The sequence below is a fragment of the Protopterus annectens genome, chromosome 11.part0 (genome assembly GCF_019279795.1).
Source record: "Protopterus annectens isolate FY-2018-M chromosome 11.part0, PAN1.0, whole genome shotgun sequence".
NCBI lineage: Eukaryota > Metazoa > Chordata > Ceratodontiformes > Protopteridae > Protopterus > Protopterus annectens.
In genome coordinates, this window is record NC_056745.1 from 1,036,178,219 (window position 1) to 1,036,204,575 (window position 26,357).

The window sequence follows — 26,357 nt, forward strand, 5'->3', positions numbered from 1 at the left end:
GGCTTATCTACTTGCACCCAGGATATTCACAAAGTGCATAGCTCCAGTCATTGCATTTTGCAGGCAAAGAAATATTCAAATATACCCATACCTGGATGATTGTCTAATTCAGGCAGAAAGCCAGGACATACTATTACATCATCTGGCATTTGTAAAGAAATTGCTAATGTCTCTGGGCTACACCATAAATGAAAAGAAATCACATCTTGTACCCTGCCAACAAATTGTATTCCTGGGAGCAAGCTTGAATACAACTTCCCAGATGCCCTACCTCACGCCAGAGAAACAGGGTCATTTTACAGTCTACTTCAAACTACTGGCCACAAAGACCCAGCTATCTGCAAGGAAAATACTGCAAGCCCTGGGGTTTATGGCCTCTTGCATTCTACTAATTCCATATGCAAGACTGTATATGAGGAAACTACAATGTTATCTAAAAAGCCTGTGGCGTCAACATTCTCAGGCTCTAGAATCAATAATTCATATCATACCTTGTCTACAGATAGTTCCTTTGGTGGTTAGAGGCCTGTCACCAAAACAAGGGACTGCCATTCACTCTACCCCCTGCCGCCCAAACACTAACAACAGACACATCAGACTATGCATGGGGGGGCTCACTTGGCAGGGCAGTGCATTCAGGGCAAAGGGAACCCAGATCAATTGCACCTGCATATCAATCAAAAAGAAATGTTAGCTGTACAGAATGCTCTGACAGCCTTCAAGGACCACATTCTTCCAGGACAATTATTGGTAAAGTGGACACCACTGTTATGTGGTACATAAACAAACAGGGGGGTACCCACTCCTACCCTCTCTGCAGACTAGCCATGGCTCTGTAGAACACAGCCTTGAGCTACCAAGTGCACCTACAGGCTCAGTTCCTGCCAGGAAAGCTAAATACATTGGCAGACGACCTAAGCAGAAATCTCATGGACCCACACGAGTGGAAACTGGAACCAAAGATATTCAACATGTTGAGAAACAAATGGGGGAGCCCAGAGATAGACCTGTTTGCCTCCCCCCAGAACTAACAATTCGACAAATTCTGCACAAGGACTCCCCACAAACAAGCTTGGAAAGTGGATACCCTGTCCGTCACCTGGAAAAACCTATCAGTTTATGCCTTTCCCCCTCTGCCATGCCTCTCCAAGGTACTGCTAAAGATCAAACGGGACAAACCAAGGACAATACTGATTGCACCAGACTGGCTATGCCAACACTGGTACCCCCACTTGCGCAGTGTGTCACTGCTGGCAGCATGGCACCTGCCTCAGACCTCTGCCCTGCTGTCCCAGCAGGAGGGCCAGATTCCGCACCCACAGCTTCAAACCTTGAACCTGGCAGCCTGGCTAATTACCTGATCTCTCCGTTACCATCCCTCAGTAAGCAAGTGATGGATGTCATTCTGGAGGCAAGGAGGCCTAGTACTAGAAAATCCTATGCCGCAAAATGAAAAAGATTCCGCTCCTGGAGCCAAAGTCAGGGGATGGGCACATCAGCGCCCAATTTACCCCATATTCTTCAATACTTAATGGAGATGCTTCACAAGGGCCTTTCCTTTTCCTCCATCAAAATTCATGCCTCAGCCATTTCTGCTCATTACAATACAGAACCACATATCTTCTCATCCACTGCTGAAGCAATTCCTCAAAGGGGCCAAAAACTTAAGATCACCCAGGAGAGCCTGTACTCCAGCCTGGGACCTTAACTTTGTATTGGAAAAGCTCACTCTACCTCCCTTTAAGCCAGCTGCAAATGCAGAGTTGAAATTCCTTTCTTGGAAAACAGCCTTCTTTCTAGCCATCACTTCAGCAAGAAGGGTGTCTAAATTACAGGCCCTCATGGCAGTGGAGCCTTTCATCATCTTTCATGCTGACAGGGTGTCCCTCAGGACCAATCCCTCCTTTCTGCCCAAGGTGGTATCCAGTGTGGCCCTTAATCAGTCCATTCATTTGCCAGCCTTCTTTTCTAATCCACAGAACAAAGGGGAATTGAATACTGCACTCCTTGGACGTGCACAGACAACTTAGATTTTACTTGGACAAGACTAAGACTCTCAGGAAATCTGAACAGCTGCTGGTTGCATTTGCTGCAGAGTCAAAGGGGTAGGCCATTTCAAAGCAAACCATTTCTGAGTGAATAGGCCATTGCATTCATTTCTGTTTTAAGCACCATGGAAAACCTACCCCACAGGGGATAAGATCACATTCAACCAGGGCTGCATCTACTTCTGCAGCCTTTCTCAGAGGTGTCCCTACCAGGGACATCCTAGAAACTGCTACCTGGAGTTCTGTACATACCTTCAACAAGCATTACCACTTGCAATTTTTTCTAAATCCAGAGCTGGCTTTGCCACTGCAGTCTTGCAGGGCCTTATAGCTGGTCCTAATGCTGTCTGATTACCTCCTCCCATCCTTAGCTTTGGGAATCTACCCAAATGTGATGACTGCAACAGTGAAACACGAAGAACATAGTACAGTTGTGTACACTTACCATAAATGTAGATGTTTGAGTGTATTCACTGTTGCAGTCCTGGTTACCCTCCCTCCAGCCCCCTGACTTCTATTGACTATACCTCTATTCTTGTTTACTATGCTTAAAGCTTTTTGGTGTATTTGCTTTTTTGTTGGAGGTGTAACCTTGTATATAATTACTTCCCATTATGGGGGCACCTGACATCTGGGGCAAGAAAAACTGATGTAATGGCATCGGCTGCATGCCTTATACCCCTGACTACCTGACATCATGAAAGATGAGACAGCAACCTACACAGGACCCTAGACTTTGATAATCAGGTCGACTGAGGGCTACTGCAAGCAGATAACCCAAATGTGATGACTGCAACAGTGAATACACTCGAACATCTACATTTATGGTAAGTGTACACAACTGTACTTTCTGAGGATAGTACGTCTGGATGTCACCTTTATGCCCTGCATTACACAAGGAGCATACGTGTGATGTATGATGTGCCTTAAAGCAACCTAAGGCTTTGGTGTACTGGCAGGACATGGGGCTGCCCTAGGCAGGTGATCCCTAATGTAATGAATACTGCAGTAGAGAAGGGAAGGGCATCTACCGTTATGGTAAGATTTTACACAACTCTACTTTTACGTCATAACTGGCATTGTTTATTCTGATGTAGAGAAGGGCTACTGAGCGGGGGCATTTCAGTTAATCATTCTGTGCTGCTGGCAAAGCTAGGGAAAAACATCAGTGTTTGGCAACAGCTGTGGCATATGGTTCAAGAACTACTTGATCGACCAAACCATTCAATTTTTCCTGAATGAAACATGTTCTGATCAAGGTATGCTTTAATGTTAGGTGTACCTTAGGAATCAGCTCTGGTTACCAGTCCCTTCTGTTTTTTAATGACCTTGTTCTACAATTATCTGAACTTCAAATTGCAGTATGTACTACTGCAGTATATATTTTTGTTATTTAAAAATGGGGCCAAATCAGCTGTGCTGGTTGAGTGATAGGTACAGTTTGACACTAAGCAGATTTCAGCAAAACACATCTGTGTTATTAGGTGTTACTCAAAAATGGAGTGACTTTTATCCAGAAGACACTGCAGTAGGTTGGGAAAACATGTTAAGTAAGTCCCAGTTAGAAATGTGTCTGTAAATCTTTGTGTGTTTGCATGTGCCTTTGGCTAGACTATTCTAGCATTTGTACACTGCAAACTGTAGAGATGTTGAGATGATACAGAAATAATTAAAAGTTATTGTACACTTTAGTTTTTGGACACTCAAAGCAGGAAGGGTAATATGTTAAGAATCCTGATTAGCCATGTTGTACTTTTGTATACCAGTTTTGGCCCTTAATAACTCTTCCAACATCAGTATGCTGCAAACTACGTTTTTGTCCCATTATTGCATTACCTGATATGAAGAAGCATTATTTGTCTGTTTTTTGAGTGAAGTGGATACTAGTAACTGTTGCCACCATGTTATTAATTACTTTAACTTTTAAATTACTGCAGTTTGGATACTGCCCATCATTGACACGTAAACTGAAAATTGCCTCATATTATTGCCCCTTGAAGTCTCAGAAACGGTGGACTTATTTTTTTAAAACATCCAACCTTTAACCTAGTAGTGGTGGGTGAGAGAGAGTTCCAGTTAGCTGGAATCATCTTCCAGAATATCTTAGAAATGAACTGGATTTATGCAAATATATGTCAAAACTGATGAAGTAGCATACTGTTACAGATGCCAGTGGCGTAAAGATAATGGGTGACAGTACTCCTTGTTCTGACTACCATTTGCGGGCATTTTCGTGTGTTGTGCTGTTTTGTTTAGACATTCATTTTTCTGGTACTGTTTTCCTGCTTCTTTACAAAGTATTATATTTAAGATATTTGAATGATGTATTATTGACTTTTATGTAACTGAATATTTTTTGGTTGTGATTATTTTACCTGTCTACATTGTAAATTGAATGTAATTGCTTCTTTTGTCTTCTGGGCCAGTTCATGATTACAAAATGGCCTTTTGAAGATGCTAACTACCTGGCTGAGAAGTAAGTAAAATGTTAGTACTGCTTCCACCTTCCTTCACTGCCAGCTAATTCTTTTAGCAGAATTCACCAGGATAACCAGAATGTCAATGTAAACAGGAATCCTAATGAATAAAATACATTAAGCAGTACTTAAGGAGAATATATTCAAAGTGCAGAGATGATCATAACCCTTTCTACTCTGATTGATGAAGCCCCTTTGGGTGTAAAGAGGTATGAATTATTCAACTTCTAAGATGCACACTTATCAACAGCATAGCTTCAGCTCTTCCAGTGTGAAAACAGAAGAAAAAGGAGTGCCTTTGAAAATGTTTTTTGGTAAAATTCAGTTACAGGCTATGAAATACACTACCTGGATGCCAGCAAAGAAGAAAACTAGTAAACTTGAAAGGAAATCAACCAGAAAAGGTGAAGAGAAAACACTCTGTGGGAAGGATTCTGCAACTGTTCAGCAAAAAGTAGTTCAAGCTTTAGCTCTGGTTCAACAGATGGCTTCCCATGTAATTTTGAGGAAAAAATAAGTCAGATTTACTCAGTGGTAATTAAAATAAATGAAACACTGAAGGAATATATAAATTCAAACAACAAAAGATAAAGCTTTCAGTAGCCATTCAGTTGAACTGATAAAACTGAAAAAATCTGAGATTGACAAGATGAAAAAATTGCTGAATATGAGGTTTCTCAAGAATAACTGTTTAAAAATAGTAGAGTTAGAAGACAGTGCTTGCAAAGAAAACCTGAGATTTTCTGCAGTACCAGAGAAACTGTAAGGAACAGACTGTATTAATTTTATGAAAGGACAGATAAGCAACTAGATTGCTGTTCCACAGCAGAATTTGGTATTTGAAAAAGCACATTGAGTGTTTGCTCCCAAATCTGGCCATGAAGAAACAGCCAAGAACTATGGTAGTAAAGATACAACCGTACCAGAAGAAATAGTTGATCCTTACAAAATTGTGGCAGAAGGGTGAAGTATTAAAAACTGGAGAGAGCAGAATGTTTGTAGAAGAAGATTGACTGTACACCAGACAGAAGAGAAGCAGATTTTTCCCAGCAGTCAGGGAATATCAAGAGGTAGGTTTTCAAATCAAGCTGCTTGTATCCAGCTGTCTTTAAAGTGTTGTTCCTGGAGGATCAAAGTCATTTTTAACAAAGAACAGGCTAAGGAGCAAATAAAGTTTTTTCAACAAAAAAGTGGGTCAGCAAGCAAAAGGGGACTCTGCTTCTCATTCTTCTGACAGTAAGGTTATAGAGAGACTTTGCCAGTTAAACCTTTTCCCATGTTCCAAAGGAAAATACTTGATAGAGAAAAAACACAGAAGTTGACTAGAAGAACCAGCAGTACCTTGGACTTGAACCAGAGTCTAGTACTGAGAGATGGAGATGAACAGAAAGAAGACCAGCAACTTTGAAATTAGTTAATAAACGGAAGACTATGAAGCATCTTAACAAATTTGTAAAATATGGTTTTGAAAGAAAAAGTGGCTGAAAAACACTCGATGGCTTGTAAAGTATATACCCCACGTTGTATTGTTAATCTTTAGGACACTAAAAGGAGGAAACTAGCTGTAAGTAAAACAGTTTTTGTTTTTATTAGTCTGTATGAAACATTTCATGATAAACTGCATGTTATATGCAGTAAAACAGTTTTGTGTAGAGTAAGTTTTTTCAGTGTCTCTTGTATGTGCTAAAGATATTAAAGTAAACAAGCATGTTTTTAGTTGTAAGAAATACAAGTTTTGCAGTATAACTAGAAAAAAGCCCAAACAAAAATAAGTTAATGCTCGTAAGCTATGATCCTGGGCTGGGGTAAAGTGCACTGATAATATGTAGAATTGGGATATTTACTCTCTATTTCTACAAGGGTAAATGTCTTGATTACTACCTTTGGCTGTATACAGGTGTTTTTGTAAGCATGTAAGCTTTAAAAATAAGACAAAATGGTGAAAGCTGTGAAAATGCTAAGCGTCTTCAAACTGCAAAGATATTAGCTTGTTTGTTTTCCACTGGCAAATATCCAGTGGACTTGAGATGTCTGCAGCTAAGAGTGAAATTTACACAGACTTAATGCTGAGTGCATTTCTATGGAGACAAGCTGTCTGCAGGTACAAGTAGTTTATCTTGACAATTCTGTGTATTCTTTGCTGAGGGAAATGCAAAATTTAATGGTATGCTAGCAAGCAGTTCAGTGGGAAAATGTTTGAAATTATGAGAGGTGAAAAAGAAGTAACAGCCTCCCTAGCAGCCTTAATACTTTAATGCAGTTAATGTAACAGTGCTCAGTTTAATTTTATTTAAAGACAGCCAGTGCATTTTTTGTTAGGGCTAAAAGTTAATGTTTTCTGAAAGCATACAAGCTGGTTTTTATAGAAAGATTAAAAAAATACTGCAATCTGTGTAAGTAGGAGCACAGGTTGTAGCATGCACTTTAGCATGGGTAACCTTAATTTTAGGTTAGATAATGTCTGTTGGTACAACAGTCAATTTGGGGCAATTGTTGCCTTCTGGAGGTTTAAACTTCATGTTTTGAAGATCTGCATAGTATTGTCTGTTTGTTCCAAGTTAATAGGGGATGGTGGTGTTTTGTGTTACTTTTTTGTTTGAGGTTTTTTTTCTTTAAAACAAAACATCTTGAAAAATGTAACATAGTTTCAAATGGAAATGAAAAGAAACAACTGTCCAAAAGATCAAACTGCCAAACATTAGTTTATGCATGTAACACAAAAGCTGGAAATACACATTCAGAAAACTGTCATGTATAGTAGGTGGGAATAATATCTTTTATCATGATGGTTATGCTGTCTATATAATCCTAGAACATGAATGGCCTTAAAGGTATGTATAAAAAGGAGACAGTATAAAATTCTATTAAGAAATGCAGAGTGCAAATAGCAGTGCTGCAGGAGACATATTTGGAAAGAAATGAGCACATGAATTTGACAGAGGATTTCAGAATAGATATTCAGCAGAACATCAGGGACAGAGGAAGAGGGGAGAAGTTATACTATTGATAGAGGGGCTCCAATAGTGATAGATGAGGGGGAGAAGACAAAAATGGTAGAGCTGTGGTAGTATGGGGCTATTGGCAATGGAGGAGGATTACAATGGCATGTATTTATAATCCACAGAAAACTGATATTATGGAGTTTAAGGATTTTTTGGTTGAAATAATCATCTTTCAGTAGAGATTATTTATAGGTGGGGATTGGAATTTAATTTACAATAGTGAGGATATATCAGGGAGCACCTAAAAGGTACAATATAACAAAAGAGGGTAGATTTCTGAAGAAATCTGTGAAAATAGTTGGGATGGAAGATATGAATTCAGTAGTAGGAACTCAGAATTTACATATTGTTCCCCAAGATGCAATGTCTGGGCTACACTAGGTAGAAATTATATTTCACAGGAACATGTACATTTAATTGAAAGCTTCAACACACATCCAATACCTATTTCTGATCATGCACCAAAAAAAGTAAGATAAAAATGCAGGATGTTGTTTGTCTTTCGGCTTTTCCCTGTTAGGGGTCGCCACAGCAGAACTCTGGTCCGCTAATGATTGGCAGTTGTTTTTTTATGGTGTCGAGTTGCCAGCCCGACGCCCAACCTTCAACGAAGGCACGCCCATTCAACGCATGCCTTTCGAACGCCCACTTGACCGTGGGGAGGACATGCAGACTTCACACAGAAGGCACTCCCAACCCAAGCCGAGAATCAAACGGGAGAACCTCTTGCTGTGAGGCAACAACGCTACCGCTGCACCACCATGGAAGTAAAATATAAGATATTGGCACTTTACCACATGCCTGTTAAAATTATAAGAATTTAAGGAGTGGGTAGTGTAAATTATACAAGAGCTGTTAGGGAAGATAAAGATATCCTCAGAAGTTATAACTAGTGACTGGGATAAAATGAAAATTGAGTTTAAAAATAGGGTTGAAATAAAAGAGAAAGGAGTATGGTTAAGAAGTAATAGAAATTACTTAGAGGGGCTGACAAAGGTTAAATATTACATAATAAGGGGAATCTTGCAGAATCAGAGGAGGAGCAAATGCATAGTGCTAAAGAAAAAAAATAAGGGAGTATCTGGGTAATATGCATTAGCTTAGAAAGATTGCAGTTAAGCAGCTATTTTCTGATAACTGCTCCAGAGCACAAAAACTTTAGGCACAATGGCTTAGGCAAGAGAACATTGAAAGGGTTGACACCAAATGTAGGAAACCTATAACAGTAAAAATAACCAGAGATCATGTAGAGGTTTAAAAGAGATTTTGGAGATTTTATGAAAATTTGCATAAGTTAGAGAAATGTGGAAATCAAGAAAGAGTACAAATGGAATTATTTATGGAAGACTTAATTATGACAAATGTTAGAAGCAGATGAGGCTCAACAACTAACCGTTAAGATATGTGATGAGATAAAAACAGTGATGTGTAATCAATCTTCAGGAAAGTCTCCAGGAACAGATGGTATTCCTGTGGAAGTTGGGGAAATTGAGAGAAGAAAGTGATAAAGGTTTGGAAGATTTTGTTTAACATTATTTTAAAAGGAGGGTGGGGGGGGAAGCACCAGCATCTTGGAAGAAAGATGTGATGGCTGTGTTACCTAAAGATGGCAAAGACCATTCAGACCCAGCTTCATATAGCTCCATTTCAATTTTAAACTACAATTATAAATGTTTGTCTGTACTAGCTAAAAGAATGGCAACTGTTGCCAAAATTGATAGATATAGATCATTGTAGTTATGAGGAGAAAAGGCAAAGATTTGACATTAATAGAACAATGATGATCCAGAGGGAATCAGAATGTAAGAAAATACCTCTGTTGTCAGTGGGTCTTGATGCAGAGAAAGCATTTGACAGAATAAGCTGGTATTTTATGCATAGGGCATTGGGAGCATTTGCATTCCCTGATACAGTAATAAGGTTAATTAGAAGGTCATGTGGGGGAACGGAAGCAAGAATAAAAGTAGGATTACCTGGACTGAAGGGATATTTTAGAGCTACACAGTTAAGGCTCATATACATAGCACAAGCAGAAGGTTATAATTCAAAGTGGAAAGGGATGATGATGAAGCAAGGGGGAAGGTCAGGAAACGGAGACAGTGGGACATTGGATGGAGATCCTTAATGAGAAATACCCATACAGAATAATCTATTCGTAAAGAAGCAGAAAGTATTTTAAGAACTAAGCCAATATGAGAATGCAAAAAAAGGAGATATTGCCGATAGGGCTGACTGCAAGTAGTGGTACAGAAAATAGGCAAGCAGGGCCTGGAATTTACTGAAGAAATCTGGAAAAGGAACCAAGATATTGGGAGCAAGTTACTCAAGCAGGAAAGGTAATACAGTGGAATGGGAACCAAGAAGACATTTGAACTGTAGGCTAGAAACTGCAGTACCCTACTAGGATTTGAGATTAGAGTACAGGAAAAGAGAAAGGGATAGTTAAATTATAAGTGAAAGACCTGCTACCTGTTCTGGTAGAGTTTTGAGTTTAATCTAGAACAAATGCAACTGTTAAAGGGGATAATTGGTAGGGCATATAAAATATTGCATTATAACTATAAGAATCATTCAGAGGAGGTTAGAAAAGATTGGGAAGAGAGACTAGAAAATCAGTTTAAGAAAACAATGGAAAGACATATGTATGGCTCCTAAGTATGCAAACAAGTTCAGAAAGTTTAGGATCTTTGCTTGGAAGTGTTTGCATAAGTATTTTTATACCCCAGGCAGAGTTCAAAGAATTTTTCCTCAAGTAGATAACAAATGTCGGAGGTGTGATGGAGAAGAAAAAGGTAACTGGGAAGCGTATACATATATTTTGGGAGTGTAATCAATTGCCAGATTTTAGAAATTGCTTAATAGAGTACTGTATCCACAATATCGGGTGAGTAAATGGCTGTAAGTAAGGAAATGATTCTTTTGAACTGGTGTACCGGATTTGAATTGCCTAGACATTGTGAGGCCTTAAGTTTAATTCTGCTGGCTGCCAAAAATGTGATCACTGGGAAGTGGAAATCAAAATCTAGTCTACACTAACTGTATTTCTGAGGTTTTGATCATTATAAAAGAGGTAAAAGAAATGGAAAAGGGAAGGAGCAGATTACATAAAAGTAAATGGAAATTGTGGAAACAAGACATAATGATGGTTCAGGAGGGGGAGGAGGAGTGAGGTTTAAGTGAAGGCAGGAATTCAGCAATTTTTGTAATGTTGGACTGATGGTAGCAAAGAAAATGTATGCTGTATTTAAATGGAAAAATGTTAGAATGTTATCCTTTTTGTTAATGTATGCTTGCCTGTGTCTTAAAGGGTAATTTAATAAAGTGTTTAAAAAAATATGCATGAATGATTTAAGTAGTAATGAGTATTAATTTGTGGATGACAAAGTGATATAAGGAGAAAGATTACACAAGTGAGCAGAGCTCACATCAAGTACAGAGCCCAAGGGATGCTCTCAGGCACAGCCGTATGGTATATTGTAATGGATGGGATTTTAAGTTCCTTTCTCTAAGCTATTCCACTGTAAGGCTGCCTTCTAGATAGGAGTCATACTGGTTCAGTTTGGAGTAATTTAAGGCAATCCTTATGGAATGCCTGACAAATTTTTAAAGTGTGCATTGCAGAGCTTTCAGTAACAATCGTTTGCCTTGTTTACAACTAGAATGTCTGTCTGAAAGATGAAAACATCATGGTAGGGCAGGACAAAAAATTCTATGTACATGTTAAAGTAACAGTATTTCTTTCCCATTCATGTTTCATTAGATGTGCACTGAAAAAGGATGAGCTCACAGTGTCCATATTTAATTTGTGCTCTTCAGAGATTCAGGGGTTTGAGTGACTCTACAAGGGAGTTGAAACGTTTTGCTAGAACTTTACATTTAGATGTTTGTGTGGCTGTGTGTTCAGTAGTGAAATGAAATATATTATGACAACATTTTAATTCATGCCTTCCAGGGATTCATTGAACAGAGACTAAATATAATGATAGTCTTCATATCTAGACAGCTTCTCTGTCTATGCATGTGTGTTGCCTATGTATGAATCAGTCGAGAAGAGGGGAGAAAGGAGGGTCTAGGACAAAATCTACATGCAGGATACAGTCCTTTGATCTTTGCACTGTCATGCTGTATTGTAGACTTAAGTATGAGCTAAGCTACATTTATTGACTTGATAACTCTTTGGATGTGTTAATTTAAATGGACCGATTAAAGCTATACCCAGGGCCAATCAAAGCACACACACATGAAAATATTTTACAATTACACTGGATAAATAACATTTATATGTAGAATAAATCAGTATGGTGTATAGAGTGCACATTACAGTGTGGTGGTTGCACAGCAAAGCTGCAAATGGACCCAGAGCAGAAAGTAACAAAACTCAGATCTGCAGATACTTGACTAAAAGTTAGGACCCCTGATCAAAGTGAATGGTATGATTTAAGGGACTTAAAGCAGGCAGCCTCAGCAGAAGTATTTGCTGCTATGCCTTTTCATTTGGTGTTGTAGGGAAATCAAGCAGTCCTGTAGGCCACCTGGAGTTGCAGCAGTGCCAGTCTTCAGTCTTTAATGTATAAAAATGTTCAGACCTCTGTTCACAGTAAGGGAAAATGCAGTGCTGTCCAGTTTTTTTTTCCACTACATCACAAGGAGAGGACAGTGCATTTTGATTGCATTATACATAGTTTTGAGGTGAAAGTTCTTATACGCCTTGCATCCGTTCCTTTTTATTTTTAACCTTTGGCTGATATCACATGCAGCTGTGTTGCTGATGCTCTGACTTCCTGCATTTCAGGAGAAAATTATGCTCTTTGTAAAACTGGTGTCTAAAACAAATTCTTAACTGAATGTCATCTAACTATTAAAATACTTTGAGATAACTTTAGTTATCAAGCAGTTGCTTCATGAAGATATTTCCTGTACTCATGCTGCCACATAAATACAGTGGAAGTCTTCACTTTTTGGCACAGTTTTACATCATCTAGGATCCAGATGATGAGTCTTAGTCTCTTGAAGGAATGCTCTAAATGGATTTAAGAGAGGTTTTGGAGACCAGAAAGAGGTACACTTTTACTGTGTGGATGAACTTAAACATGCAACTATGCCTACTCTTTTTGAGGACTTTGAGAATATTTTTCTGGCCATGGAATTAGGTTCACATTTCACCTTAAAATGTCTTGATAGGTTTTAAGAAATAATTTAATATAATGAAAAATAAATGTACATTATATTTTCTTTATATGAACACTGTTAGCTGCAGGGAGTAACCTCCTATTTCCAACTTATCAGGAGAGCAGGGTTCTTGTCCACTATGGGAAGAAAGTTTCTAGCATGGTCTTCAGAGGTAACCTCCTATTTCCAACTTATCAGGAGAGCAGGGTGCTTGTCCTCTATGAGAAGAAAGTTTCTAGCATGGTCTTCAGAGGTATTGACTGCCACGCGCACATGGCTTATTGTCAAGAGGGTGATAGTCGGGCATGTAGAGAATTTGGCAGGGGAAACCCTTAAGACACTGTTAAAGAAATTTGCCCATACCATGCAGGATGTGGCAAATGAGATAAAATGAAGGCATGATGTGTAGATCCAGAGCAGCGGCCACGGAGGCAGTTATTAGAAGATAAGCCTCACTGAGGGTACATCTATCCCTGTGAATAGCAAGAAGTACTCGTCTAAGCAGTGTGGCTTCTGCTGTCATCAAACCAGAGCACAACAGGCAAGGTTGAAGAGAACCTTTAAACAAATAGAGGGGCAAACATAACAGCAAATTAGGGAAGCCTTCCAGAAAAAGTTCTTTATGGCCATCTGAATTATCATGATTCTTCCAGCAAAAGTGTTGTCTCCCCTCTTTTTCCCTTACCTCAACTCAATCCTTTTACCCAGATATTGGGGGGGGTCATTTAACATTCTTCAGGACCAGCTAGGCAAATATTACCTCAGCCAGTAGCATATACTACACATAATCTCTTCAGGATGCAAAATTTAGTTACTATCCTTCCACCTTCATGTGAATGACCCCATCCCAGCACACCTTTAACCCCCCTTAAATGCCATAGAGAGGGTTCCCTAGGGGAGCAGGTGAAGGTGTTCAGTTTTATACTCATTATGGCCTATTCTGGATATCTCAAAATGAAACCTTTTTCTGAACTTCCTAAAGTTCAGAATGTGTACCCTGCAGTCCCTAATTCCTTTACAAATACCCAAGGCTTATCTAATTACATTCATTCATAAAGATATCTGCTTTCATAGTCCAATTAAAAAGGAACACAGATGGTTCCTCAATTCATGGTGGAAGACTTCCTTTTCCAGTTTACTGTGCTAGCTTTTGGGTTATCTGCTGTCCCCTGCATCTGATCACAGAGTGCCTGGTTCTAGTAGTCGCTTTCTGATGACAGAGGGCATTCACAATCTACCCTTACTTGAATGACTGCCTAGTTTAACTTCAGTCTAAGGGGAAACATTAGTGAGAACAATTCATCCTCCAGAGTCTAGGGTTTTGGATACAGCTTTCTAAACCCAACCTTGACCCCTAGCACATGCAGAGTTTTCCCTGGGATCCACCTTGGTTACCTGCTTCTCCAAAGCCTTCCTGCCACTTAACAAGGAAAGGTTCCTGGAAAATGTTATTTTCCAGTCATACCAGAGGAAATATGACAGGAGGAAACCTTCTCAGGGCTTGGGTTATATAACTTCAGCCATAGTGATAATCCTCTGGCCGAGTATATATGAGAAGAATCCACTAATTCCTGAAGAACATATCAAGAAAAAAAGTTGCCTTCTAGAGAAAGAGCTAACATTGATACTGTATATTCTAAAGTATGTTACCAGATGAGTTTCACAGTTCAGGGAAAACTTGGGAATGTTTTTTTGGCCTACTTCACACAACTAGGTAATAACTTCAGATGCATCTGAGAGAGCCTAGGGGAATGCACACCAAAAACCTCAAGATGCTGGGTCTGTTGGGCCCCAGATAACAGATATAGCATGTCAGTATCAAGGAAGTGTTGACAGTGGATCTGATGATGTCATTTTCATTCATTCCTCAACTGATGGATCTCGTATCGGACCTCTGATCTGGCTGAGCCACTTTACTAGATTCACAGATCCAACTATCCAGCTCCTCCCTTACCCGCAATGTCCCACTAACCTAATGTACCGCAGATATCATTTGCCACCATATCGCTCAGATGTGGGTCTCCTTCTCTCGAGCCTTACAGTGAATCTTTACAGTATTCTACAGCTGTAAGTTTGTTCTAGTTATACTAAGTTATATGCCTATTATCTGCTTTTCACTGTCTCTCGCCTTTGTTCCCATAGCCTGTCTGGCAGTAGTCTTTCCTACCTGTATGCTGTTGGGCACTCTACCATCATTGGTACTTTATCTTTCTTTCCACTTAATTCTTCTTTTTCTACCTGTTACTATTATTGGTAGTTTTTAATATTTTTTCCTATTTAAAAAAAAGCCTGTATTGGTAATCTTTATTCCTTACGATCTCTTTGCAATGGCTGATAAACTGACCAAATTTGAAAAATGAATTTCCTGTGGCCATAAGATCCCCAATTCTGATACCCACAGGGAATGTGTGTACTGTGTGCGGTCCATTTAGATGCAGACTGTTCTGTTTGTGCTGGCTCTAATTCCAGGGCCTTAGCGATAGGAAAAAATAAGATGGTCCTGAAAGGTCTTCGTCCCCTCTTTCTCTGTGTCTCTAGCAACTAGGGCTCAAATCCCATCAAAGAAGTCTGAAAAGGAGAAGACTGTTTCAACCCCCAAGGATAAAGACTGTAAGAAAAGGGCAGCAGACCATTCTACTACAACGGCTCTATCCCCTGAGCCACCCGCCAATATTTCCAAAAAATCAGACCCAACACACCTCCTAATTAGACTGCATCGAAGCCGAGGTTGCCTCGTATCCAATTACCTAGGTTTTCACCTGAGCAAATCTCCCCTCAACGTCAGTCTCCTTTTTTTTCTAGAAACACCTATGAGACATTCCAGGCCATCATCAACCAGCACCTCCCTTAGGTCCTCCAAGAGCTTGTCTGAAGCAGAAGTGGATAGGATGATGAGGAAGTTCCTCTGAACTCTGATCTAGGTGGGGCTAATCCCGGCTCTGTCTCTTACTCTCATCAGATCTATGGACCTGCCTTCCTCTGAACCAATGATTATGTCCCCTCCTCCAGTCTGATCCATGGTTTCTGAGTCCTCAGATACAAAAACCCTAAGGATGTCCTCATCAGATCTGAAGATAGGTGGTTATTCGGCTTTGGCTGTGTCCCTGAGTCACCTGGCTCCAATGTTTTTGGAGCGGATGGAGTCTTGGAGCTGAAGCATCAACACTGGCAATGGGGAGCTGGAGTCGATTAAAGTTTTCAAAGCCATCTTTGCCCCAGAGGCTTTGGTGCTGGACAGCTCAGGTCTGACCCCTCCTTTGAAGTGGGGTTCTGAGGGAGTTCAGAGTTCATCCGCGCAGGGGTCTTCAGCGCTGCAGACTTCTGTTTCTCCTACACTGTCTGCCTTTGAGATAGTGGAGAGTATTTTCTCTCTACTTGGAGAGAGGACATCTTTGCCTCCCCTTGGATGCTACTTCTATTCCACCCATCAGGTTTAGTTCTGAGCCTCTCACCTCTATTCCACTGGGACGGCCTACTTGATCAAGCCTCCATTCAGTCCCCTAGGGACTCCTGTGCCACTTCCAATACCTGACCAGACCATCCCACTGATAAAATTCCTAGGAAGAGGACGTGTAAGAGGAGACACTTGGATTCCCCTCAGGAATGTCTCACTGAAGAAGCTGATTTTGATGAAGGGGAAGGGTCCCCCAGACCTCCTCCTGAGGATATTTCTTTTCAAGGAATACTAGAAATGTTAAAGCAAAAAGATGAATGGTCTCCTGAACCCCCTTCCCAGGAGTCAGTGTTTCTGGATGCCTTTGGATCTGGCTCAGCTATGTCTTGGGTGACCTCTCTGGCTGATGAGCTAGTAGATCTGGTCCCATGCCTTGCATGGAAGGAACCAGGTACTGAAGAGACAATTTTTAAGCGATCTGATAAATTTTTAGCCCCCCCCCCCCCCCGAAAGATAGAGCACACTGGAGTAAAGGGGCCCCAGTAGATGCTATTGTTGTAGCAGCAACCACCAAAAAAGAGTTCACAGAGCACATCTGTCCATTCCTCTAATAAGGTGTCTAGGGCCTTGGGCAGATTTGAGAAATGCGTCTATGCCTTGGCAGCCTTTGCCCTGAGGTCATTAAATTACTTGGCACATTTTACCAGATAAAGGAGCTCTCCAAATCTCTTTCTGGGTCCTTGAATTTGGAGGACCAGAATACAGGTTCTTCACAACTGGCCACCCTTCAGTCCATATTTAATGTGTCCATGAGGTTAATCTCCCATGCTATGGAGGACACCAACAGCAGCGGGTTTGAGTATAACTGTCAGAAGACATGCCTAGATGCACTTGTGCAACTTTGCAGAGCCTTTCATGTCTTTGTTCATCAATATCCCATTTGATGGATCTTCTCTGTTCAGCCCAAAAGTGAAGGAAATGCTGTACAGAAGTGAGCAGGAAGGAAATACCTTGTCTGCCATTGAGATCAGTTTTGGAACCCCCTCAGAGACTCTTCACAGATTCAGCAAGGAGGTAGAAAAATGTGGTTTCATAAATCCCAAGATCCTGTTCAAGACTCATGAGGAGATTGTTCTCATGGAGGCAGAGGGGGGAAACTGTAAAGGGAAATGCCATCCTCATGGCAGAGGTGGCCTGCAAAATCAGGGTTTCAGGGATTACTTATCAGATAAACCCTATCAGTGTCCCTGAAAGGTTGCCTGTCTGTTTTTCTCTGTAGGCAGTCGGGGGGGGGGGGGGTGCTTGTCTCTGCACCTAGAAGCCTGCGCTTCCATCACAACAGATTACTGGGTGCAGAGGATTGTATCTAGAGGCTGTTTCATACCATTTTCTCAAACTCCCCCTGTATAAAAAAGAGGAAAGTGTCCAATATTCCACCCAATCAGAGGAACACTGCAGCTTTGGAAATAAGATAAATGCTAGAGAAAAAGATTCATCCAGGAAGCCCCACCAGACCAGATATAATCTGGAATTTACTGAAGGTTCTTTTTAGTGCCAAAGAAGACAGGGGACTTGAGACCCATTCTGGACATCAGCAAACTAAGTCAGTATGTAAGGTGCTGAAAGTTCTAGGTGGTCATGGTTCAGTCCATTCTACCACTGTTATGAAAGGATAATTGGATGTGCTCAATAAATCTTCAAGATGCATGTTATCACATCAGAATGAACAGGCACTCCAGAAGGTATCTGTGCTTCCAGTTGGAAGGTGGTCATTACTAATTCAGAGCACTGCCTTTTGGTCTCACCACAGTCCCCATGGTGTTTACCAAATGTATAGCAGTGGTAACAGCTCACCTAAGACTGCTGGGATTCTGAGTGTTTCCTTATCTAGACGACTGGCTCCTGACTGCTCCAACCAGGCATTTACTTCTACAAGCAAGGGAATACTTGCTCCAGTGGTGTCACAATCTGGGCATCACATTCAACTGCAACAAGTTGCATCTTTTTCCTACTCAGAACCTAGAGTTCATAAGGTGTTCATCTAGCCATTATCAATCAAATAACATATCTGCCTCCAGAAAGAGTACAAACCCTCAGATCCCTGGTAAAGGAAGTGATTTCACTTTCATCTCCACCAGCACAAACAGTTTTGCAGGCCTTAGGGTCAATGACAGCAGCAATAACCATTGGCCAGTTATATGAGAGTTCTCCATTGGACCGTATCAGTTCAGTGGTCTACTCTTCATCAGCTCTTATGCACTACAGTCAGAATTACACAAATTTGCAAGGAACATCTACTGTGGTAGATCCATTTGAATAAAATTTCTCAGGACTGCCCTTTCGTTTTACCTCTGCCAGTGGCCACAGTGAACACAGACACCTCCCATCTGGGGTGGGGGGCATTTCTTGAGAAGGACAGTCCCAAGGCATGTGGTCCCCTCAAGAGGCCAATTCGCATAGCAGTGTCTTGGAGATGAGAGCTGTCCTCCTAGCATTGCAAGCGTTACAAATGCTGTCCCCTCCAGGACAATTGCAATTCAATCAGACTATGTGTCTGTGGTCTGAAACATCAACAAATGGGGTTATTGATAATTATGTGAATGTGATGTTAAGGTGATGTAGTCCATTGCACACAGCACTTTGTCATGTCTATGAATAACTTTTCAACTCCTAGGAAATTGTGCAGCACAAATGTTTTGCATCTTATTTGCAATTTTGTGTGTGTGTGGCATCTGGAAGTATTTATGTATTATGTAAACTGCATTTAAAAATGCTGTATATATTATGTGGCAGAGTTCAGTAGTTTAATCTGCATCAGTGTTATGATCAGAAAGTTATTTAACTTTCCATTTTTTTTCTTCTTTCATTTTAGCCACTGGTGTTTGGTGCCATGGTACACAGGGATGAAGCCTTTGAGACAATTTACAACCAGTACCAGAAAGTGACAGCTGCAACTTCCAGCAGTGAAACTTAACATCTTTGATTTAGTGAAATGTGGGTTTATACTGAAGCTCTAAATGGGGGGAGAAACTCATAACCTACTTTGTTATAAGTTTTTCAAGTTGTGAGCCTGTACTGTACAGATTGCCTAAAAAGTCATATTTTGTATATGCCTTTAAAACTTGTTTTAACATTTTGTAGGAAATGGTGAAAAATGCTATAAAAATCACTATACGCCTTGCACAGTTTTGCACTTTGAACATTTGTTTACATTTATTAATGTGCAAGGATACATGTAGAGTTGCCTGAAGTGCAGGCCTCAAAAGCAAACTGCAGACTTTCCCCACAGTGAAGGTATTTGTGTTGAAGTCTTATTTCATTCACTTCATTTGCTAGCTTATAAGGCTGTGCTATAATGTCCTGCTGTATGCAGTGCATAACAGAACTTGACTGATACAGGCAGGGTGTGCTTGTGAGACAAACAGCTGGCCTTGTTGCTGTGAGGTGGTTGACTTTCATGCAAAGGTTGCACAATGGTGACCTGACCATCTATGTAAAACAAGAATGTATTTTTGTAAGTATCCAGTTTATTGGGTTTTAGATGGTGTACTGTTGGACTGTCTGCAGGAAACTCTGAAATTCATCCAGCAGGAAATGGAACTACTCTGAATCCTCACAGCTTGTATTCCCTGGAGGGATGCTGAAGCCACAGTAGTACTTGTCTGCCCTGTGGTAATTCCTAAAACAGAAAATGCATCTCGTTTTCATATAAAATGTTTTAATAATTTTACGTGTTGAATATGTAGATGTTTTTACTCCCTGTTTAACTCTGTGAGCAGATTAGGGATGATTTCCATTTTATGAGTTTTTATTTTCCATTTCTGGTCATGTTAATATGAAAGGAGCAGAGAGAAGTAATGCCTTCGTACCTTAAAAAATTACACGTATCCCCTAAGGCAGTAACGAATCATGGTCTTTTTGTAGCACAGAGCTCTTAAAAATTAGTTTTATTCCCTTGAGTAGCACGTCCATCACAAAACCTTTTGGCAAGTCATCAACATTTAGTTGAACAAATAAAAACATTAGCTGGATTGACTAGAATTGTGCTTTTCTGTCTGAATCATGTTGAGCAGAATTCTCCCTTTGATAGATGATAAAAATATTTTGTTAATTTTCTCTCTGTATTGCAACTCATCTTTCATGCCCCTCAGACCCAAGTTGGCTGCAGGTGTAGATGTGATAGTATTGCACACTTCAGCCTATCGAAAATTTTTAACAAAACTATAATCAAACATGGGTAGCATTTTAGATGTCCTTGCTTACCTTTGGAATTTGGTACTATATATAGCACACTTTAAAATTGTCCAGTTTGATAGCGAGTTGGACATATTTCTAGTTTAGAATTTTTCAAATGAAATCTGTACTGTTAAGTGTTATCTCGGGCATTTTAATTTTGTAACTGGGTTCAAATAGCCACATATTTTTTGTTTACCACAAGTAATATGTTGAAGTAAACTTTTTTTTAAACTAGAAAACCTACACTTCCTTTTTGTTTAAATATGAATTAACCAGAACCCTTCCATATTACATTCTTACTGGAAATGATAAGGAAGTTTCCTGAAACGCACTCCATTTAGAATGTAATTGCCATAATGGTCTAATGTCCAGCAGTCATTATTTAAAGGATTACAGCTTCCAGAAATCTGCTTGCTTTTGTTTTGTCCTAATTGTTCTTATCCCTTTCATATTAAAATGCTCTGAATATTTGAGTTTCTGGCCAGAAGAGCACTGTTATTTCCTAAAGACTGATAAACTTGATTGGTGGTATGTTTTCCCTGTTTTAATTGCAAATATTAGTTAAGCCGCATTGTTTTGTTAGGTGTATGTCATTGTCAAGAAAATTGCTTTGCTTGCTTGTGAATATTTCTGAAGTACCATACCTTTCTTTTTGGACCATGGTATGTTAATTGAAACTGAGATTCTACTAGGCACACCTTTTTCTGTAGTTGTTATACTTAAATTATCTTCTATATGAGATTGTGGTAATCCATTGGTTACCCATGCTACTTCTGTCTGCAGTCAAGTCTGTGAAAAATCACTGTAGTGATGAGGGATCTGTGCAGCATTGCAGTTCGGCAAATGTCTTTCATTAGCTTGCACTAAGTTTAGCTTCTACATTGTGGAGTTAATTAAATCACCTTAAAACATTATTTTTAATTGTTTGTTGCAATGTAGTTGAATTTACAAATTATCTATTTGCATTCATTGAATTGCATTGTTGGTCACTTCCCAGTCATTGCAGCTGGGTCATGGCTTTGATTTTTATTTAAAAAATTTATACAAGTTTAAAAGATCCATAACTTTGCATTTATTATGAGTGCAAGGTATTGAAAGAATAGCTTGCATCTAGTACATGATGATATCTTCATTTCGGCACAGGCAGTACTGCAAATGTTTATTGTTGACAAATGTACATGGTACGGTTAATAAACATTTGCTAGCTTAATCAGTTTTGTTGGGCAGCATATAAAATATGAATATTTGTGTATGATGTGGATATTTTTCATGCAATACTCTGAAAACTGTAGTCAGCCTGTTACTGAAATACCAGTAGTCAGAGGTCATGGGCCAGGCAGAACTTAATGTTTTTCCATTTTCCAGGCCACAGTTTGAAATTAAATATTTTTTAGTTTCATTGTCATTGCCCTTGCCCAGCCTTCACACCCTTCAGGTTTGGTTTCTTCTTTTAAAGTTTTGATTGCACCTACAGGTCACAGGTGCTGCTGCTGACAGAGCCATCATCATGTCTACAGTGCTTTCCATAATCAGGTTTCTTAGGTATATAGGACTGTCTCTAGCACAGCACTGCTTTGTCTTCCATCCTTAGCCACTGAAGACATGCCCATATGTGCTTTCATGTTCCATGTCAAAAGTAAGATTAAAAAGCCTACTGCTAGTAAGACTAGTTCAGATCTTGGATACTGACTTTTCCTCACAGCAGTATTTTCTCCTCAGGCAAGCTATCAGCAGACTATTCTCCATCTGGCCTCTTCTCATTCTGTGCAGTCACTATGGCATCACCTGATAACATTCCAAAGAAAGGTGATTCCTTAACATTTGTAAGAAAATGACGTGGAATGTTCTTGACCCCTTCCCAAGCCAGCATATCAATATTGGTGTTATAGTGCATTCCTGTTGCCAGATGATCCTGTCTTTCTCAACTTTTCATCCACCCATTTTTTCATGACCCATTTTATCCTGACAAGCAGCAAGTTTGAGGTGAAAAAAAGCTCAGGATAGGATGCCAGTCTATCACATGACACTTTCACACATGTACACCAAGGGGCATTTTTTGAGCATCACCAGCCAAGCTTCCTGCATGTCATTGTGGGAAAAGGAGCCATCCACTGGTAAACCCTAGGCAGGCTGCACTCAGAATGCATACCAGGTAGGACCCAAACCAGACAATGAGGCAGCAGCACTAGCTACTACAATAATTTATTGGCTACTCCACATTTTCAGTTGTGTAGGTTACTGTAGTTTTCTTTAAATGCATGTCTCTCTCTCAATCACAGACCGATTCAGAAAGTATATAATTTCAGTCCAGGTCTGCATGATATATAATTTATTGCGTTTTCCCAGTGATCATCATAACATTAAAATAAGTCACCATGTTTACTTGTCTTAACACTGCAAAGTAATAATTTTCTTTTCTTGGAGAAACAAATAGTGTAGTTTTAAGTAATTTGGCAAATTGCGTTATTTTTATGAACCATTAATTTTCCAAAGCTGGGACTCTGTATGACTGCTGAGACTTCAGACATAACCTTAGTGTAACAGTGGGCTGCTTTGCAAAATAATGAATACATTTTTGTGAAAGGTTAACCTTGAAGACTTTTCATCTAAGCTGCTCATATTGTGCCTTCTGTCAGTGGAGTTGTAGCACACATGATAAATTCCATGTATTAACAGTTTTTCGCAATGCTCACGTTTTACAGTTTTTACCTTTTGACCTAACAGTAACTGATCACTTGCATAATTTTATTTCCATAATTTCAAAATGCTAAAGTTGAATCCTTTTATGTTGTTGCAGCTGTAGATGCTGAAATAATATTTTATTCTAGAGCTCTATGTAGAATATTTTTATTTAAGTCAAAATGTTAACATTTTTAAGTTTTAAATTTACGTTGGGTAGTACTAGGTTGGCTTCGCACTGTATGTGGAGAATGGTATGAGGGGGCTTTAGATGCATAATCTCTCCCTTGTTTTACTAATGGGTTGTATGCTGATGTAGCGCACAAAGGAACAAACTACATCATCTGTCGTACTCTATGTAAAAGGGGTCTTGTGCTTGTTCATCTTAGATAGAAGAAATGAATAGATTAGAGAGGGAGGTAATGGGGATGAGCAAAGCCAGAACAGTATTCTTCGATAAATAATGAAATAAATGTACATGTATATATTACTACATGGATTCATATTACAATCTGAAATGAGTGTTAACACATTTACATGTATTTCTGCCATTCCTAATACACCGCTGTTTGTGCACAGGTTGCTTATCCACATATTGGCATTTTGCTGTTCTGACTGTTTAACTGGCACTTACCTTTGCTTGATACCTCGTTGTACTTCAGCTCTGAAAGAGCTCTGCTATCTACTTAAAAGCCACAGTCTGCTTCTGAGTGGGTGTAGTTGCACCCTCATTGTAACCATGTAGACAATGTAAACTCCTAAAGGGGCTACACTTTAAGTATATCTCATACTGTGCATGTGTGTTCCCCCTATGTAATTCAGGAATGCTATTATCTTTAACTAGAGCCCTCCACAAATGTCAGTGAAACAGTAGGACTGTGGTATTATGCAGGTTCTTTTTCTGCTGTTAGGTAACAAACTGCAGTATACTTTGCACTACTTCCTCAGTTCTACACTTCTTTTTTAGCTCCTTGTTTTGTATATATATATATATATATATATATATATATATATATATATATATATATATATATTGACAGAATGTTTATGTAACAGAAGTGCAGCATTTAGTTTGATGTCCTTGTTAGCAAGGAAGATATGATGACTCTTTTGTTACACTTTTGGAGACCGTATAAACTTTTATTGCCCTGCATTATTACTTATAAAAATTCATTTATTGTTCAACCTTCTAGTTATTGCAGGAGGTTGTATAGCTGCTTATTTAAAAGCAGCACCGTTTACTGCGTAAGTGAGCAACTTGACAGTGTGAAGCTACCACAACAAAAGTGGGAAGCAAAACTTACTTGCCTTTGAAAGGACACAAATGTGTTTTGTCTTATATTGAAGACTGAACCAGTATGTAAACCATAACTGTACAAATAGAGGCAAATATGTTTTTCCTTTTAACAAGTCATGAGGGTTTTTTTTCTGTTCTTTTTGGAATTCTGTATTTTAAAGTTGTGAATACTTTGTATTTGGTGAAAGTTTTGTTCTGTAGAAGAAAATTTGTTTAAGACGCTTATTTGGTGTAACAGTTGACCTTGTACATTTTATAAGAAAACAATGACTAACTTCAAAAAAAAAAAGGAAGAAAGAAAAAAAAATGCATAAAGTATAATTTTTATTTAAATAAAACATTTAAGGAGATATTTTGCTGGTCATAGCATTTTGTTCATTACATTGTGAAAGCAAAGTCTGGACAATACTTTGTTTAATACAGTGGCTTGGTCGTTAGTACCACATGAGTACTGCCAGAAATAGTAAGAAGCTGTATCATACATGTGAAAACAAATGCTAAAAAAGTGAGAGAACAGTAAGTACTGCAGTAGTTTAGTAAAATCTGTAAGTTTTACAGGGGAGAAGTTGGACACGCTCCATTTCAGGTGATTTGTGAAGTTTGCAGATAGATTTGCATGTATCTGTCATTTTTAATGTTCATTTATAGAAGTGCTTTCATTAATTTCTGTGTCCAGTACATTATTTCCACTGAAGTTTTCCAGTATCGCTTGACAAGGAGAAATGAGTAGCTGAACACCCTGACATATTGTCCTTAGAGGTCTGACACCTGCCAACAAGATTCAGTCTCAGGGGGGCCCCTACAAATTAAACTGAACGTCCCAACACAATTTGTAAAGTCATCTGACTCCTCAAATAATTAGGAATATGAAGCACTGCCCCGCCCCCAAAAGTTAACAAATACAATCATGGTGTCCTCAGCAAAAATTCAGGACATTTAAGGCTTTGCAAAATTAGCAGGTTATCAATTCATAACTACTCCAAGACTATTGAGTCTTATGACCATTTGTTTTGCCAGGACCATCTATGAGACCATACCTCCTTTTTTCCAGGAGGGACATACCAGTCAGTACTAAAGTAATTTTTTATCTAGGTTATGGTTAAAGGAAGATGGTGGGTTGCACTATATAACATACAAGGGAGGTTTATTCCAGAGGTGTGTGAAGCACTGGGTTATAATCATGTCCCTCTACCACATTTTATTTACCTGATGGTGTAGGTTTAGCTCATTTGTTCTAGTATTGGTGGAGCTACTGGATTGCAGAGATGCAGAAGGTTGAGGACAACCCAGCCTGTCATAGTGCAGTAAGCAAGGTAGAGATCATCCATCAAAAGTTGATAAGGCACTGAATAACAAGATATAACTTCCACCTTCTCTTGATAGCTGTGGAACTTTTAAGGCCCTGTAATATTTTTAGTTTGGAACCTTTGGGTCTTACTAAACATATCAAACACTTAGACCCCAAAGGTTACAAACAAAAAAGATTACAGGGCCTAAGGTTCCACAGCTATCAAGAGAAGGTGGAAGTTCTATCCCTTTATTTAGTACATTGCCAACTTTATCTAAAGGCTTCCCTGACCGTCATTTTTACATGATGGTGAAAAGAGAGGACGTGATCAAGCCAAGCTCCTATTTTCTTTACTGCATTATCTCTTTACGGTGGTACATTTTCTGTATAGTATTATCAGAGTAGGGTTTGTCTACCAACAGTTACAATAATGTACTTTTTATCATTTAGTTTGAACCTATTTTTAGTACATTGAGAATGTACTAGGGAGAGCTAATTCTGAAGGGTTTGAATGTCAGAGGATGACTTTAACCCCCCGTTTGCAATTGTCTGCAATCTTTGTAAGCCAGAGGTATTGCTTCTCTGCTTCAAGCTCTCGGAAGTAAGTGACAAAAAGGAGAGATCTCTGGACTAAGCTTTGAGGGACACCACTGGTCAATTTCTTATTTCATTTGTTACGTAAAAGAGCTAGAATCAGCCTGTAGGAACACGGGAGTGGAGAAAGGAGATTCTGCTAATAGGGGTGACTGCAATTAGGAATACAGACA

General features: G+C 39.3%; 1 protein-coding gene across 3 annotated transcripts in view; it reads left to right on the forward strand.

The window, feature by feature from the left end:
* GRAMD4 (GRAM domain containing 4) overlaps positions 1-22,127 on the forward strand; it is a 2,037,033-nt gene extending 2,014,906 nt beyond the window's left edge. For all 3 annotated transcript variants that reach the window (XM_044088380.1, XM_044088381.1, XM_044088383.1), the window contains one exon: positions 18,963-22,127. In XM_044088380.1, the coding sequence (XP_043944315.1) occupies positions 18,963-19,064 (102 nt within the window). In that variant the 3' untranslated portion in view covers positions 19,065-22,127. The remainder of the gene's footprint in view (positions 1-18,962) is intronic.
* The last annotated feature ends 4,230 nt before the right edge of the window (positions 22,128-26,357 follow it).